The sequence below is a fragment of the Aotus nancymaae genome, unplaced genomic scaffold, assembly GCF_030222135.1.
Source record: "Aotus nancymaae isolate 86718 unplaced genomic scaffold, 86718_ANA_hifiasm-v0.15.2.pri h1tg000016l, whole genome shotgun sequence".
Taxonomy (NCBI): Eukaryota; Metazoa; Chordata; class Mammalia; order Primates; family Aotidae; genus Aotus; species Aotus nancymaae.
The window spans coordinates 79,981,860-80,000,000 of record NW_026988428.1 but is presented as its reverse complement, the minus strand read 5'-3'; the positions used below and the strand labels follow the sequence as shown (position 1 = coordinate 80,000,000).

The 18,141-nt window shown below is 38.9% G+C and overlaps 1 protein-coding gene across 1 annotated transcript; it reads right to left on the bottom strand.

Moving 5' to 3' along the window:
- Positions 1-4,698: 4,698 nt before the first annotated feature.
- Positions 4,699-4,843, bottom strand: LOC105713823 (thymosin beta-4-like). The gene has a single exon (XM_021671952.2). It carries the CDS (start codon positions 4,841-4,843, stop codon positions 4,709-4,711), a length of 135 nt encoding a protein of 44 aa, XP_021527627.1. The 3' UTR covers positions 4,699-4,708.
- Between the last annotated feature and the right edge of the window lie 13,298 nt (positions 4,844-18,141).

The following is an 18,141-nucleotide window of genomic DNA, read 5'->3' as shown; positions in this document are numbered from 1 at the left end:
AAGGTAGGTAGTTTACAATGGAAAGAAGGAAAATACGTTTACCCAATCTGCCTTCTGGAAACGGCAGAATTCCACATTGTTCAGAATAAGAACCTGTGATAGAGGCAAACGCTTTGTGAACCCCTGAACACTCTCAGTGTGGTTAAAATGGCTATTGTCCCTGATGATAAAATCAACTGTTTATGATTCTGTTTTACAGCTTGCAGTTCCCTTTCATCCTCTCTTGAAAAGTCTCACATTAATAAACATAAATGAAAAATATTTCTGGTCTAAAATTAAATCCTATAGCTTTGATGGATCATTAAACCCCACTCACAGATTCTTTCCTTGGTCCAATCGGAAGTTTTTGTGGTGAGAATGTTAATTTTTTTAACACCCAGCAACCATTTTAGTTCAATTTCTTTGACAGAGACTCAGAGGGAATGAAACAACTTAGCAAGACTGGCCTTGGTGCATTTTATGCCCCAAGCAAGCAAACAAGAATAAGATTATAGTGGCCCTGAATGGAATCAGAAATGGGAGAGAGGTTTTCTCCCCCCACAAGAGGCTTCTTGAAGACAAACAACTTCAAGATGCAATCTGTAAAATCTGGGAAAGACACTCGACACCTGCTACAAGTTCCTGTGATTTTGCAGTCTGTCCTGAGCATCAACACCTGAATATATAGCCCTGGAACTTCTGTTTCCTGCTGGACATGAGTAACTGCCTGGTTTTGAATTTGGGAAGCTGGAGGCACCCTAGACTCATTGGCAGACACAGAGGAGATGCCAAGGGCTGCTTTCAATTTGAGCCTGAAGTTTTACATTTTAAGAAGACAAATGAACAGCATTACCTGTTTACTTCAATATTGACAAAGGGAAAGCCTGTGGCCCCCGTGCACCTGTTAATACTTGCTCCTTTTACTGATGTGACCCTTGCAGCTGCTCATTTCAATTAGCCCAGGGCCAGTCTTGGCATTTACCCACAGAAACAATACCACACAAAGAAGCGCCTCTGTGCATTCTCCCTGGCATTCTTCCAAGTTACACGGCTTCAGCACATTTTACCAACCTGTCTCTCTGAGTGCAAGGTCTGGCTGGACATTTAAGTCCCTAAAAACTCAACAAATCCTTTTGTTTCATTTAGCAGTTCTTTTTTTGAGATGAGTCTCACTCTGTTGTCCAGGCTGGAGTGCAGTGGCATAACCATAGCTCCCTGCAGCCTCAAACTCCTAGGCTCAAGGGATCCTTCTGCCTCAGCCTCCTGAGTACTGGTTCTTTTTAATTTTCCTTCTGAAGTTTCATTTCTTCTTTGCACCTCTATCCTTTTCTCTCAACCTTTATTGTTTTTCTTCTCTACCTCTCTACAGGAAAGGGCCCTTGTTTTAGTTTTCAAGGTGTAGCAACAACGAAAAGATGAAAGAAAATGAAATACTGATGTTAACTTTTCCTAGTTTGTCAAATAAAAAGAATCTCAATAAAAAAGGATTCCCTAGCTTGCTTCTCTTTTTTTCAGTGTTAAATTTGTTTTCAAAATTAGGTTGTTTGGTTATTAGAAGGGACCGCAGACCCTCCCACTCCACTCACCACGATCATCACTTTTGTGGTTTGGCCAAAAGATAGGGCAAAGACAATTCCTCTGCTTATATTCAGTGATGAACGCATCTGCTGCAACTTACTTTCTGAATTACTCCTAAAAGCCTCGCCATTCTCGCCCTCTCTTTCCCAAGCACCAACAGACATTACTTTTTCATATGAGTTATATCGAATGTGCCCTTTCGTGACACGCCTAAGAGATGCGTAAAGACATTTTTTTATTCACTTCCCAAATCTTCACTGTTGCTAACACAGGAAATTTATTACCTCATGGGCAAAGACCACGCTCTTACTTTTAGTGAAGCTCTAATCTTGCTGGGAGACATGTGATATATGCCCAGTGCCGGTAAAGTTCCGTCATTCAAATAATGAGGGGTGGGTACCTTCAAAACTACTTGCCTGTTGTATTATACGTGGAGAGTGAAATATCCTGCCCCGGCCCATGATGGAGAGTTGCTTTCTTTTACTTCATGATAGAGATGAGCCAGCTCACGAGTCTGTCTTGTGTCTATGCAACCATCCGGAACAACTTATCAAAAGGTAGGCAGACATGTTTACCATGCCTTCACCGCCTCCATAAACCGGCCTCAGTGGGTCACTTCTTTCCCATTTGCCAGCAGATACATCTGCAGACAATCTCGTTTTTCAGCCTGAGTATTTACAGATTTAGTCAGAGGGCAGGTTTTATAAAACTCCTATATCTGTATTTATTTGTTTCGCTGTCAAGTTCCCTGTAGTTTTTGTTTGTTCAGGGACTGAGTTTGTAGCAGGTGTTTGGAACAATTAACAGAAGCAGAGATACCCGTAGTGGGCAAAGGTTGGAAGAATATAAAACAAAAGCTTGACATTTTAAAAAAACAAAGACGGTTAAATACTACACTTAAGAACTGCAGACTAGAACACAGCAATAGTGCTATGATAAAAATTTAATCTCTTATAATTAAACTTTGAAAATGTATCTTGGCCACAAAATATTAGATGAAGTATAAAAACATCATTTTTATTAACATATTTTATATGATTTCTTTTTACCACTAAAATCATATTCTTTAGGACTTTTAAAGCTTGAAAAATGAGACATAGATCAGATCTGTCTATACAACTGACAGTCAGTCCATTCTATTTGCTCTGGGTTGTGAAAATTCCCATACAGAGAGAACAACCAGGAATGCTTTGAGTGTTTTTGCTATTTGCAGAAACTTATAATCAGATGGAAGGAGTCTTCTTGATTCTGTGTGGGTGACTAAGATAGTTAATTGGAGCTATGCCAAAGAGTCTTTTTCACATCAAAGCAGTTTGGAGAAAATTATATTTATTTGGATGGTTTCACACTTTGAGTTTTGATTTCATTAAAATCAGCATGAATTTACAATTATAGATTTCAAACTTATTCCATAAGCATAAATGCTAACTCATTTATGTTCTAACAAATACCACAAGCCCAAACACTTTGCCTAGAGAAGAATAACTGGGCCTGACGCTCCCTTTTTCATCATTTCACAAAAGTTTAAACAATTCTTCAAAGTAATATTCATTGACGATCCGTTAAGTGGAAGACACCAGGAGTTGATGGGGTTATATCAGTAAGGAAGATTTGGCCCCTGCCTGAAGAAGTTCCCATTTTATTTGTAAAGACAGGTATATTAAACATTTAAAAAGACAATATAATAGTTGATAGACTTGTGTGCCAGATACTCCCAGAAGAAGGTGTAGTAATTAATTTTGCTGCTAGAATCATGGACGGCCTTGTTGAAAGGTAACATTTTCACCAAACCTCAAAGTATGATTAGAGAGAAGGCACAAAGTAAGCCAATAATTTTTTGGGGGTGCTTAAATTCGCAGATATCATCAGGTGGAAAATGAATATACCAGGGAATTATAAAGCATACTAAGAAATCTTTGAAATGAAACAAATCATCATAGTTACAATGGTCTGGGTATCCTAGGAAAGCAGAAAGTCATTTCCCAAGAATGAAAGAGTGAGCGAGAGGTAAACAAAATGAAAAACTAAGAAAGGAATTGTTTATAAGGACGCACTAAAGGAGAAAAGAGCTGGACAAAAGCCAAAAGTGCCCTGAAATTAGTAGTCATATCTAAAATGAATGAGGTTAGGTGGATTAATGAATGGTTTGGGATTCAAATCAGCTTAAGCCCCTTCTCCTCTCCCTGAAGGCTAAGAGCTCTCACTAACTTTCATCTCTAACAAAGTCAGTCTAATTATCCACAAGGACCCAGGGAAGTAGTTGGTTAGTTCTCAAATTGGCCTATCGTCAGATAGATGTTCAAACGGCATTCACCCTTCTAGTCAGGCTTTCTCCATCCCCAGTCCACATGTACTCTTCTAGGGCGCTTCATACTTACATATTTTATGGTAAGCTACTGCATTTGTGCAAGCGTAGACGTCTTCCCAGGCTACATAATGAGTAGATTCACATAATAGGCCTCACTATCATGGTTGACTAGAATATAGTGGTAGCACTAAACTGTATACTCTCTACCATTCTTTTACCTAGTGCACTTTACATTAGGCTTTGCTGCTTATCAAAGACGATTTGATTATAAAGTAAAATTCATCATGTGTGGCTATTAAGCCACCATAAATTGATAATACTCTTGGTAGAACACACATACATCTGACTGCCTAGATATATGGCATTAAGAAACATAAAACAATGCTTCATAAATATTGGATATTTCTCTTTCTTGTATAATAATATTCTTTTTTTTAAGTTTTTAAACTTTTTATTTGCGTATTTTTAAAAATGTGCACTCCAATAATTAAAATCATTTGAACAAACAAAAAATAAATGGCGCTCTGATTAAACTGCGTTACAGCCTGCAGATACCTTGGGCCAGCTTGGTTTTACTCTAGATTTCACGCTCGTCCCACCCCACTTCCTCCACCCCACTTCTTCCTTTACCAACATGCAAGTTCTTTATTTCCCTGCCAGCCAGATAGACGGATGGGAGAGGCAGGCGCGGCCTTCGTTGTCAGTAGTCCTTTGATAGGAAAACGGCAGCAGTCATTTAAACTTGATCCAACCTCTTAGCATCTCACAAAGTTAAACAGCTAAAGAAGTAAAATAAGGCAATGCTTGTGGAATGTACAGTGCATACCGGCGGCGCGTGACTCATTACGATTCGCCTGCTTGCTTCTCCTGTTCAATCGCTTCTTTGGAAGGCAGTGGATTTTTCTCTTGCGTTTCTGTCTTCTTCCGTTTCGACTTCTCGAATTTCTCGATCTCAGCCTTACCGAGTTTGTCAGCCATAGTTGCGGAGGAAAAGTGGAGCACAGGTGTTGTTTTTACCTTATTGGAACCAATGTTTCCTTTTATATTCATTCTTAATGTCCTTGCACTCTACAAATAACTGTTTATATACGTTCCCCTCCCCCAGGTCCTCCCCAGAGCACCATACCTTGAGTTAGGTTTAGCCTACGATGACATCTATGTGTTTGACTATGGAAAGCAGGCACTGAACCAGGCAGTGCAGCCAGTGAAAATGTATGGGTTATCCCCACAAAACGAAAGAGGTGGACCCTGTTTTGCCTGGCGAGAACAAGCCAAAACGATTTGGAATTCATTATTTTGCTACTTCATAATCTGGCTAGGCCTACACCACCTCCCCTGCCCAGGTCTACACCACCTCACCTGCCCATTCTAAAGTAAGCACCTCTGTCAACCTTTTTCACAGACACAGTAGCAGAACAGAGGAATTAGAATCCACCTATCTGAATTTAAATGTATTTTCACATATTGCCTGGCTCTGCAAACTTGCATAAATACTCCTTGAGCCTTACATTCTTTTTTTCTATAGGTTGATGATAATAGCAGCTTCCGTGACTACCTTGTAGCCGGCTTAGAAAAGTTAAATGAGGGGGCGTAACCGCCGATTGTTCTGGACCAGACAACAAAGGGTGCTTCGGTTTCCAGGATGAGCGACCACAGCAAAGACTCCATGCAAGGTGGAAGATGAAAAATACCTGAAGATAGAATGGGATGCAGCTTCCTGATGACTTATTATTATATTCCCCATGATGTACACTTGAAGTTTGGTAGTCTTAGTAACCTACTAGAGCATAAATGCCAACTGACCAAGCCAGAAGACTCCAGAACCTTAGACGCCTTTTATAAGATATACCTTTTATACCATTTTCGGACAGGAAATGGAGTGATGGGAAACGGTTATGTATGGGCAAATTACCCAAATTTAACAACCTGTTTTATAATCTGCCTGCTCCACAATTCCATAAGCTACTAATTCCATGTGTGATTTATTAACCTTATTCAAAATTTTAATGCAACATAACTAAGTCCTATTAGAGTTGCGAGGATTTTTTTTAAATATGATATTAATGTAAGACATAATGGTTATTAAGTTTATATGATTTGAAATTAATTACAGAATCCTAAATCACCTCTAAATAATTAAAGAGCCCATTGTGAAACTTAGGGATTGTCCAGAGCTTTAGAATTTATTCTTTTTCTTTTTTGGTGTACTTTTGAAAATATGATTATTATTTAATACATAAAAAGAAACCAGATATATGATAGCGGAAGAAGTTCATGTTGCAGAATGGCTGGAACAAATAACACTAGGCACTTAAGATGGGTCAGAGCGGGTATTGGTATTGACGGGCAATGAACTCAAACATGAAGTGCCACCGTTTGTTCTCCCCACCTCAAACCTAGAGCTACGGGGTCCCACAGCCTAGGAACTCCTCTGCTCAGGATAGATGTAGCTGATGATAGATGCAGCAGAAATAGCTAATCGTAGATCATGATTCAGCTCTTTTGGTCCTTAAGTTCTTGTCCACAGGAGGAGGGGGAGTTTGGGGGCAACAGTAAAACGTGATTTTATAATAATACACCAACTACGGAAGCCCTAACTCTGACTCAGGATTACAGCCATCAAGACTCACTTTTTCCAGGTTTTGGCATTGAAACCAGGGCTTCTCCCTTCCTAGATCACTTTTCACAGCCTCTTTAAACCAATATTAGGATTTATCTCTTTCAGACTTACATTCCAAGACTTGGTTGGTATTATAAATACCTTATCTAATTTTGGTGATAGAACGTGACTCAATACTTGTGATTCAAAATGCCTTTATGGCAAGACCTTGGTAACAAAAATAAAATTATGTTTGTACCTTCTAAACAAAAATAAACTTAGTATTAAAACCTTAACAGGTTTATAAGAGTTTTTTTCCCAAAGGAAAAAAATATTACCAGTATTCTGCAGGAAATTTCTTATGCGGTTTGATTTCTTTCAGTGAGATAATGAGATAATCACAAATGAAAGTTTATATCTCCCAAGTGACATACCACACTTAGGAGTCTGGAAGGTAAAGTAAGAAGGACATTCCAAGGAGGTCAGGAGTAGCTATTTATTGTCAAAACTAATATATAATTACAGTATGAACATGCCACATAATCATAGTTACCATATACAGTATAAATACATAAGCTATGTAGATAATAGATGAGTTTGCACTATAGGTACAAAATATACTGAAAATGAATACCAGAACATTGGAGTTAAAATACCTTTGAAGTTTAGGTTGAACGAACAAAGTGACCATTACTATTTTATGAATATGCAACAACAACCGAACAAGTCTAACAGGTTTGGTGTTCCCTTAATCTTGCCTGTGTCTGTGTGTGTCTGACTGGACTTGGACTTGATGAACTGATGTGGTCAACACTACCAGGGAACTTCTCTTATAGACAGAATTGGTGGACATGGTTGCTTGGCCACCAACATCGTTAAGCCCAATATTTTCCTTGAACCTCCACAATTTATTCAGATCTCAAAGAAAGGCACACATTGGAGAAGCAGAGTACTTCTAGCTCTTTCTTTTCACAAACAGGTTTGGAAGTATTTTTTTTTCCTGCTGACAAGTTAACAAAAAAGTTCTGAGCCAAAGTATTTTAATATGATTCATAAAGACATTCACCTACACTCATGTTTATAGATATGAATATTAATTTGTAATTTTTATTTACATGTGTAATTCACATATTCTCCTGTGGAACAGACAGTTTACTTTCTCATTTTTAAAAATACTCACTCATTCTCATCTCTAATACCAGCTAATAAAACACAAACACCCTCTGACTAATTTAGTTGATTGATTCTTTAATAGCAACTTGAAGTCTGAACTGAGGAAAGAATTGAAATATTTACATGGCAAAAGTATACAGATAAACATCACTTTTTTCCTGGGAAGAAACTGTAACTTAGTAGGACAAGACATATAATGTGTGACTGTAAGAGCATGAAACCGATTACAAAACAATTACGTTAAATTGCCTCAAAATAGAAACCATTTTTCCAAGGTAGTTATTCACCAGACAATATGCTTATTCTAACAAGGCTGACATAATGCAATGCATTTTGAGATCTCTTCTCTTGGAGTTGTGTTCATGGTCGGTTTCAATTAAGAAATTTGAACAATATAGAGATTCATTTGAAAACCAAGTTTCCAGTCTTGAGTACTCACCTTCTTTACAAGAATACCAACAGACCAATTTGGGCTTTTTCCAAAAATAAAATGCAGTCTCAAAGAACAGAGAGTCATTTGTTAGAGATATTGGAATAACATGTAAAACAGAATCATAAACCCTTCTTGTAATATACAGTTGTGAAACTTTTTTTTTAAAGTACCAGAAATCGTCACCAGAATGAACGTAAAAACAGCAAGCGAATGGCTGTGACTACACATCAGTGACTGCGCCGTGGGCGGTAATAGGCAGGAAAGCTTCCTGGAGGAGGCAGAAGGAGAGTGAGACCTTCGGTGACAGATAACTATGTCAATAACATTACAGGGTAAAATAATATATTTCACACCTAGAAAAAAGCCTGTCTTTTAAACTCCCCAGTTTTACTGAGGAGAAAACTGAGCGTCAACAATATGCTACGTCTTTCTCAAAAAAATTCAACTAGTTAACAGAGCAAGGATAAGGTTTACTAAGACTTGGTCTAGGCCTCTTTTCATGATAGTAGGAATAACATTTCTCTGTTCAATCAAACCCATAAGTAGGTTTGGTTTATAAAATAGGATGGTTCTAATGTGCTTGAACTGATAGAACTGACAGGTTGTTTTAACGCTAAATTCAAATCTAGAAGTACATTCTGTCAACATCTTTACTTTTATTTTGTTTTCAGGTCTATTTAGAAATATGTCATATGTATTTCAAACTAAAAAAAAAGCCATCTTCATAGTTTATTAATTTCTAGATAATTATGACTATCATAAAAATTTATAGAATGATTAACATTTAATATAATATTGCCACTGTGGGGATTTTTCAGGGGTATAGATGAGGTGCTGGCTTGAGATACAGCTTGATTACCTTTCAGGGAGAATAAAAAGGTTACATAAGGCCAAGTTTCTCTAGGTGGAAAAGCATTTTTCTTCTAGCCATCAGCACACTTAAAAAATTCACACCTTACTGCAAAAACAGAGTTGAAACTGTTAAAGCTGCCGTGATTACTATAAAGAGTCCCAAATATTGAACTAGATGGAGTATATCCCAGGAAAAATAATTTCCTCAGCCTGTGTTGTGAAGGGGTTAATTCTGAGACCTGAGATAAGGTGTTCGCACATCTAGGCACTTCATCAAGCCATGGAGTCAGGAAACAAGGTAGAATAGATGAAGGTGCTGGGGATAATAATGATGGCAAGTAATGATTTCCCTAGAGGTGAACTGATCTATGGCCACAAGCTAAGAAAAAAAGGCTAGAAAGTACCGTAACATTACCTTGGAGTACTTAACAGACTCAAAAGCAGTAACCCTGTGTCAAAAAAGGCCCATCATCCTGCTCATTTTAGGTAAAAGAGTTATGCCAAAGTACAAGAGGGGAATGCAAAATTCACATATGAAATTAAACAGCTGAAAGGTATGATTTAACAATGCTCAAAACTCAATAAGCCAAAGATAAACAGCAAATTAGATGACTCAATGTCAGGAGGAAAAAACATCTTCCATCGATCCCATCGTCAAAAATTAATCTGCCTGAGAATGCCCTCTGCTCCAATCCCCGAGCTGATGAAGAGTGGAGGAATAGAGTAAAACCTATGTACGAGCGCTTCACCTTCAGGCTAGACCCTGATTACAATCTCCTGTGAGACATTTCAGCATGAAGCGCCTCTCATGTTGGGACTGCAAAATTAAATTGCGATCAATACTTTACAAAAATAATTGGGGAAAAATGTTCAGAAGTCGGAGCTGCACTGTGTGGCCACAAACATATGAAAGTTATTTTTTTTCTACCTTTCTGGGGGTTATTCTTCAGGATAGATCAGTTCAAAGGTGTCTCTTGACAATAGTGTTCTCGGAATGGTTTCGCTCACCCTGTTAGGGAATTTTAAAAGCAGAGGAGCATTTACAGTCTACCAAGAGTGTTATCTTATTACTGTATTTTCAGTTTTCTTTCTTTGGAGTGCTAATCTCAGCTCATAAATTCTTCTTGTCTCTTCTCACTTTGATGTTAATTTAAATTTCTTTGCAAGTTAATTCTCATCGTCAAAGAGAAAAGACAAAAAAATATGTTATATTGCAAAGAAATGAAAGAAAACCACACACACACATACACACACACACACACAAAAGCTTTGGCTTTTTGAAAACTTTGCCTGAGATTTGATTCTGAATCTCTCAATACATTTAAATGCTGAACTCTGTAGTTAAATTTAGGATAAAATGTATTGAATTAAACTCTTTACTGCCTTAAGCAATGCTTGGTATTCAGCTTTTCCTGCTTGTCTGCCTCTAAATAAGGTCTTATTTTTGGCAAAGATTTACTTTTTAATCCATAAAATGAGGAGGAAGTAGAAAATGTAAATGCCTATGTGAAATTCTTGCTTTTTTAATAAATGGTCATTTTTGGTTTTGTTATGTAGAAAGTTCAAAACATTGTACTTTTATAATTGCATGTTTGGAGTGGGCATAGGTCTTTCTGGATTTTTATTTCTGGTATGGCTATTCTGACAAGAGAGTCTACTGGTTTTTGTCGCATGAATCATTTCTTAGAACCTCAGTCACACATACAAGGAAAATAAAGCAGCTGCATTAAGAATACACGATCAGAACCATACTGAAGTAGGTGGGCCATAACTAGCTAAAAGGGAGTACCCAAAGAGGGTAATCAATTGCCTGCTGTCATCCTGGGGGAGGAGGATGTGCTGGGTAGTGCACTATAGGGCATCATGGGTAAAGGAATTGGAAGTGTGCTTTTTTTAAAATTGCATTTTAGGTTTTGGGGTACATGTGAAGAACATGCAAGATTGTTGCATAGGTACACACATGGCAGTGTGATTTGCTGCCTTCCTCCCCATCACCTATATCTGGCATTTCCCCCCATGCTATCTCTCCCCAACTCCCCAACCCCCGCTGTCCCTCCCCTATTTCCCCCCAACAGACCCCAGTGTGTAGTGCTCCCCTCCCTGTGTCCATGTGTTCTCATTGTTCAACACTCGCCTATGAGTGAGAACATGTGGTGTTTGATTTTCTGTTCTTGTGTCAGTTTGCTGAGAATGATGTTTTCCAGGTTCATCCGTGTCCCTACAAAGGACACGAACTCATCGTTTTTGATGGCTGCATAATATTCTATGGTGTATATGTGCCACATTTTTCCTGTCCAGTCTATCATCGATGGGCATTTGGGTTGGTTCCAGGTCTTTGCTATTGTAAAAAGTGCTGCAATGAAAATTCGTGTGCATGTGTTCTTATAGTAGAACGATTTATAATCCTTTGGATATATACCAAGTAATGGGATTGCTGGATCAAATGGAATTTCTACTTCTAGGTCCTTGAGGAATCGCCACACTGTCTTCCACAATGGTTGAACTAATTTACACTTCCACCAACAGTGTAAAAGTGTTCCTATTTCTCCCCATCCTCTCCAGCATCTGTTGTCTCCAGATTTTTTAATGATCGCCATTCTAACTGGCATGGGGTGGTATCTCAATGTAGTTTGGATATGCATTTCTCTAATGACCAGTGATGATGAGCATTTTTTCATATGTTTGTTGGCCTCATGTATGTCTTCTTTTGTAGTGTCTGTTCATATCGTTCGCCCACTTTAAAGCATTGGCAACAAAAGCCGAAATAGACAAATGGGACCTAATCAAACTCCACAGCTTCTGTATGGCAAAAGAAACAGTCATTAGAGTGAATCGGCAACCAACAGAACGGGAAAAAATTTTTGCAGTTTAGCCATCTGACGAAGGGCTGATATCCAGAATTTACAAAGAACTAAAACGGAAGTGTGCTTTTTAAGTGCAAAAATGACAACACCCACTGGATTGCAAACACCTGAAACGACCTGAACACCATTTAAAGTGGCCTTCCCCAAGGAAATGACAGCCTCCTTAAGAAGAGGGGGCAAGGAAGTTTTACTGGGCACCCTAATGAAACAGACGTCTTACAACTAATGATTTAGTTATGACAAATTGCAAATTCCAAATGCTTTCCTTCTACCACTCTAAATCCTCTTAAACCACCTTTTCATCCTGCTATTTGGATCAGAATGTAGAACGCAGATTTATTTTTAGATTTGCCAGAGGTGAACATAAGAGAGATGGAGGAGAAGAGAAGGCAGAGGATAAGGAGGGAGAAGAGAGAGAGACACAGACACTTCTCAGGGACAGCATGTGGCCCAGTCTCCCTATTGTTTCCCACAGGCACCACTAACTCACACATTTTCCCCATGCTTACTCTGGAACACGCTTCCCAATCATAACTGCCTCCCAACACTGACTCAACTCTTCAAGTCTCAGTCCAGACATCTGCTCGTCTTGAAAAATTTCCCTGAGTCTCCCCTAAACTCCATCACTAGGATCCCTCACCCTGTGCATACATTTATTATAATAGCATGTATTATATTAAGATTAACCTGATTAGACTGTGACATTTCTGACAGAATAGTCTGTCTCTTAGTCTTTTTTGTACACTCAGATTTTTTGGACACATAAACCAATTTCTTTATAACATTCTTTCAGTAATTTAGTTTTCCAGCTTTTAATTTGCCATATGTCACTTGGGACTTATCTGTTTGAGGTCTGGTTTCCGTATGTCTAAAGCAAAAAGGTTATACTAAATAAAGTGTCTATTTTAGGTTTAAAATTTCTGGGTCTGAAATTTCAGGCAATAAAAATTATTAAATATTTTGCCAAAAAGAGCCAATCTAATGTTAGCCTCAGCCGCAACAGGTTCTAAATGGCATGAAATAGAACTCTTTCTTTTTATTGTTGTTCATTTGTTTATTAAATGGTGCCACCTCCATCTTGGCTTCAGCAATGGTCCCTCACCAGAAGAAACATGTATCTGATTGTACCACATGAAATTGCTATTTGTCCATTAAGCCATATACACATGTTGATTTCAAGTGGGTCAAACTAATATCTGGCTACATAGAGAACGATGCCGCGGTTTGATTATAAAATTTGAATAAGACCAACATGAGACCCTCTTCAGAACTGAAGTACTAAAACAAACCAAGAACCAGGCAGTTAGTACCACATGGAAGCTGAACGAATGGCTCAAGAGGTATGAAGCAGAGGATGGGTCATAATGAGGAAGGCGGAGTTATGGAAACATAGAGTTACAGTCAGTGGAAACTGTAAGAAAATGCAGTCTATTTGTTGCCAAAAAGCATGAGGTAATAAGAAGATATGCACAATATGGAGAGAGACTAAGTGTAGTTAAAGGATAAGAAACTCTGCTTGGAGAGCAACTGGACTGTTAATGTTGGAGTCCTCTCCAGCATATACTTGAATGCCAGCTGCTAAGTTCCCACTGCTATCTTGGATCCACTGCCAGTCCAGATGATACTCAACAATGGTGTGGGTTTCTCACTTTTCTTCTGTCAAGATACCCAACTTTCCATGACCCCTAACTTGATGTTCCCAGAAGGAGTCTCTATAACTTGCAGCCAGATTAAACAAAAAATATGAAAGCACGATACCAACAAAGGCTGTGATAGCTTCATAATAATAGTAGTTACAAGTCAATAAGTGTCTATGGTATGCCAGGTACTTTATGCATAATATTTACATGCTTCATGGCAGCTGTGAAAATATTACTAGTTCCACTTTACAGATGAGAAAACTGGGACTCAAATGTTGGAAGGGCTTGTCTACGGGCACAAGTCTAGTAAGCAATAGAGCGGAATGCAAACCCAGCTCTATTGGTTTCAGAGTCTGAGCTCTTTTCACTTTGGGACACTGTCTCCGCAATCCCTGAAACACGGAGTGATATTGGAATTAGAAAAGTTTACTTTGAATCACATTGTATAAGTCATATACAACTTATCTACCCAATTAAAAGCATATGAAAGAATTCCCTATTTAGTTCTGGTTCTGAAATTATCATTGTAGCTGCTAATGTCTTCAGGCCTCCAAGTAGGAAATACATCTTCTGTAATGGTGTCTATTCTCTTTGGACCGAGGCTCTGGGAAGAAGCACAACCTAAACTGCTTAGTTTTGTTCTAAAACTCAGGGCCTTTTGTGAGTCCCGTGGGAATGTCACCATCTGACCAAAACAAAACCAATGAGTATTCTCTAATACAGGAAGCTTAAGCTGATTAGATAATGGCCAGAATGTATATTTATAAAAATCTGTTATGTTCATTTAAAGGACACTGATTGAGCTTTCAATATGCTTTAGATAGTCTCCTGGTTGCTAAGAATATAGCAATGGGCGTAACAGACAAGGTCCTGCTGCACAGAATAAATATTTTAGTGATGAAAAGAGATTTTTTTCAAAGAGGGAACAAATAAGTGCAATCATTTTGACTAGTGTTAGCTATAATAAATAAAATGTTTCAAAAATAAATGAAATAGAATGAAGTAGAGATAGGAGAACAACATTAGGATCATCACAGAAGCCTTCTATCATTATTTTTAGTTAAGGCCTGAATGCCGAACAAGAATAAGCCACATACATATCAGGAAAAGAAATTTCCAGGCAAAGAGAAGAGTGAGTGGAGAGGCTCCAAGGTAGAGACAACCTTGACAAATTAGCAGGACAGGAAGAGAGGAAGTGTGGCTTGAGGGATATCGCTGAAGGGCAGAGTTGGAGAAGATGAGGTAGAGGTGGATAAGGCCATGTCAGAAGCTGGAATTTTACTCTGAGAGCAAATGTGAAAATATATATATATTTTAATTAAGCATGAGAATGACCTGAAGGTACATGGATGTGGTGCAATCACCATGGGAAGACTGTATTTACTGACATTCTTCCGTGTTGAAGACCTCAGTGTGACATGAATCACTTTGGTGAATGCACAATGCCTAGTGTCTGGTCCTTGGGTTTGAAGAACATTTGAATGTTTTATCACATCAAATGAAAATGCATCTCTTTAAGCCTAAACATATCTTAATCAAAGACTTGAGGATCTAGGTACTAATATAACTAGAATGTCCATATACTAATCTCCAATAAGAAATTAACAGAATCCAAAAACCTCAAAGTCCACTTGCTACCAACACTGGCATTCATCTCTTCTTTGCTAATAATTCTGGAATAGCAGAAGACCATTGCCTAAAACTCTCTTCCCTGTGGACAGTGCTTACATGAGCACAAGCCAAGTTGGCTTACAACACTCTGTCATGGTCATTGTTCCATGATTAGCTTACCTGCTGTCTTGGTTCATTTTGTGCTACTATAACAAAATATTACTGATACCCGCTGTTTCAGTTTGTTTTGCACTTGTATAATAAAATAGCACAGACTGGGGAATTTACACACAATAAAAATTTACTTGGCTCATGATTTTAGAGGCTGGCAAGTCCAAGATCAAGGGTCCTCATCTGGTAAGGGCCTTCTTGCTGTGTCATAACACGGCAGGAGTCATCACATGGCAAAAGGAAGAGCAAGAGGAAGCCAAATTTATTTTTATAACAAATTCACTCCTGTGGTAACAACATTAATCTATTCATAAGGGTAGAGCCCTTATGACCTAGTCACCTTTTAAAGTTTCCACCTCTCAACAGTATTGCATTGAGAGTTAAGTTTTCTTAACACATTCAAATCATAGCACCTGCCTTCTAAGACAGTCTTTTGTCAGATCTCATATATTCAATCAGATGATTGTGAAGTTTGCTGGCCTGGGAGCCACTCACCTTCCTTCCAATGACTTTGCATATCTCTTCTCAGGTTACATATTGATTTTTTTAGTGTAACTCCAATTTCATTCATGTCTAGATTCTTAGGGGTTCAGCTCACTGTAGCCACCAAAAACTGTCAGCAGCTGGAACAAGAAAAATGTAGAGCTAAATCAAATGACACACTAACAGAGTGTTGACATTCCTGACTGTCAGAGAATAGGTATACTCACCAATTGAAAGTTAAGTCATCTCGGGAACTACTTGACAGATTGACTTCCTTCCTCCGGAATCTATTTCTCTCAGACTCTGAGTGTCTAAGCCCTGCCCCAGCTATTTTGTTATGTGGACTATAGTCAGCAGGTTGTCCATGACCCATCCTAGACCCACAAGCACATGTTAGCTCAAGGAAGCCATTTCTGATAGATAGTCTTCCTTTAAAAAAAAAGCAATGCCCTCATTCTGATCTCTTATCACCTAGAAGCTCCTGAGAGCCTCATCGCCCTCTTCATATTCTGGATGTATTCTGACCTCAAGGTTAATGATGTGGACACACAGAATTTCAGACCGGGAACCACCTTACAAATCGTACAGCTGATCTCCCCAACTTTCAGATGTAGAACAGAGTCTGAGAGACTGAGCAACTTGCCCAATTTTGAGACCTAATTCATGGTCAAGAGAGAGCTAATATCCAGATCTCCGGATGCCCAGTTGAATTTCCATTCCATAAAATCTTGCCAATGTTACCTATTCTCTCAGGGCCTTGCCATGTCACTGCATAATCAATATATTTGACAAAATCAATGTATTTGGGTTGAGGCGGTATGGCTAATAATGAGTCGATATTACTTTCCTTAGATAACCTACTGGAAAGACTAATTCAGGAAACATGGTGGGCTAAAGTGACAATAGCTTCCGGCAGGATGTACAGACATGTCAGGCTCTTCTGTGTGAAGTGCCCTGATCTACAGCTCATGCTAAAGAGGTGGCACAATGCAGACCTTGTAAACCAGATATGATTGAGTCAGCATGGGCTTGCAACCGAAGTCTGGTTAGGAACGAATGCTAAGGCCTGACATTAGACAATGAGCTAATAAAATTCTCTTTTCTTGCAGGGAGAGGGGGTTTACAGTAATTTTATTGTCACAGAGAAACCAGGCTACGATAAGTCTACATGATTAGAGCTGATGGTGCTTCTTTCCAATGGGTGAAGCCTGAGCCCGGCTGGCACCACACAAAGCCTAGAATATCCTCTTTCCTGGTACTAGCCTGTGTGCCTAACTCATGATGTGGAATGATTGACTGCACAAACACTTTCAACAAAGGGAGAAGGTCCAACTCGGCAGAGACAACATCCCAACCAGGGAAAAATTGCACAATCAGTGAAGAGGATGCTGAGGATGTGGTTACCTACTCTTCGCTACTCTTTGCTGAGAAAGATGAGGATATGGCATCAGCAGAAAATTATGTTCTTTGTTCTTTTTTTTTTTTTGAGATAAAGTCTCGATTTTGTTGCCCAGGCTGATGTGCAGTGACGCAATCTTGACTCACTGCAACCTCTGCCTCCCAGGTTCAAGCGATTCTCCTGCCTCAGCCTCACCAGTAGCTGGAATTACATGCTCCTGCTACTATGCATGGCTAATTTTTAGTAGAAATGGGGTTTCACCATGTTGGTCAGGCTGTTCTCAAACTTCCGATCTCACGTGATCCGCCCAAAGTGCTGGGATTACAGTTGTGAGCCACCGCTCTCGACCTCTTTAATCTTAAATAAATCCTGATAGGAAGAGGTTGATGGTCCAACAAGCAGTAGAATGGTACAAAAATTTACATTGGTTAAAACTCGTTGTGCATAAGGAAAAGAACAGCAATGACAAGGGAGAAAAGAGAGCCTTCTCTTTTTCTTAATTAAGACAGGAATCTGCATATTTTCCTTGCTGTAGTGGCAGCAGACTCATTGGTTTTCATAAACATAAATTTCTGTAATATGGTATGTTGTTGAGGTCTCTCCATGATCAGAGGACACACATGAGGCCAACTGTTCATGACAGAACTAGGTCTTCTCTCAAAGCCTCTGATGTCTGCTATTTCTCATGAGGAACCCAACACCGTATGACACTTCAGTGAAAGTTTCTGAAATATTGCAATGGCATAATTGACAGATTTCTTGGTGTGATGACTTTCTTGCACATGTAAACTCTGTGAGAAAAGTTGGATTAAAAGGACAGGGGAGAGTTTGGTTTAGAACCACAATGTTCCAGAGGCCAGCCACAGATACCTCTGCCCTACGTCATGACATGTTCTTTTCTGAGAAACATTCAGTCGCTGAGTGTTACACACTGTGGTTGAAAGAGACAATCCACTCACCACCATTCACCCTCTCTTATCCTCTGTGTGAAGCTCCCAATAGCAGAGGCTGAAGACAGAAATGTTGTCTCTGTTTCCTTGCACCGGGGACA

Bases quoted from the DNA above. Each gene is read 5' to 3' on its own strand.
- LOC105713823 (XM_021671952.2), bottom strand. From the start codon at position 4,843: ATGGCTGACAAACTCGGTAAGGCTGAGATCGAGAAATTCGAGAAGTCG.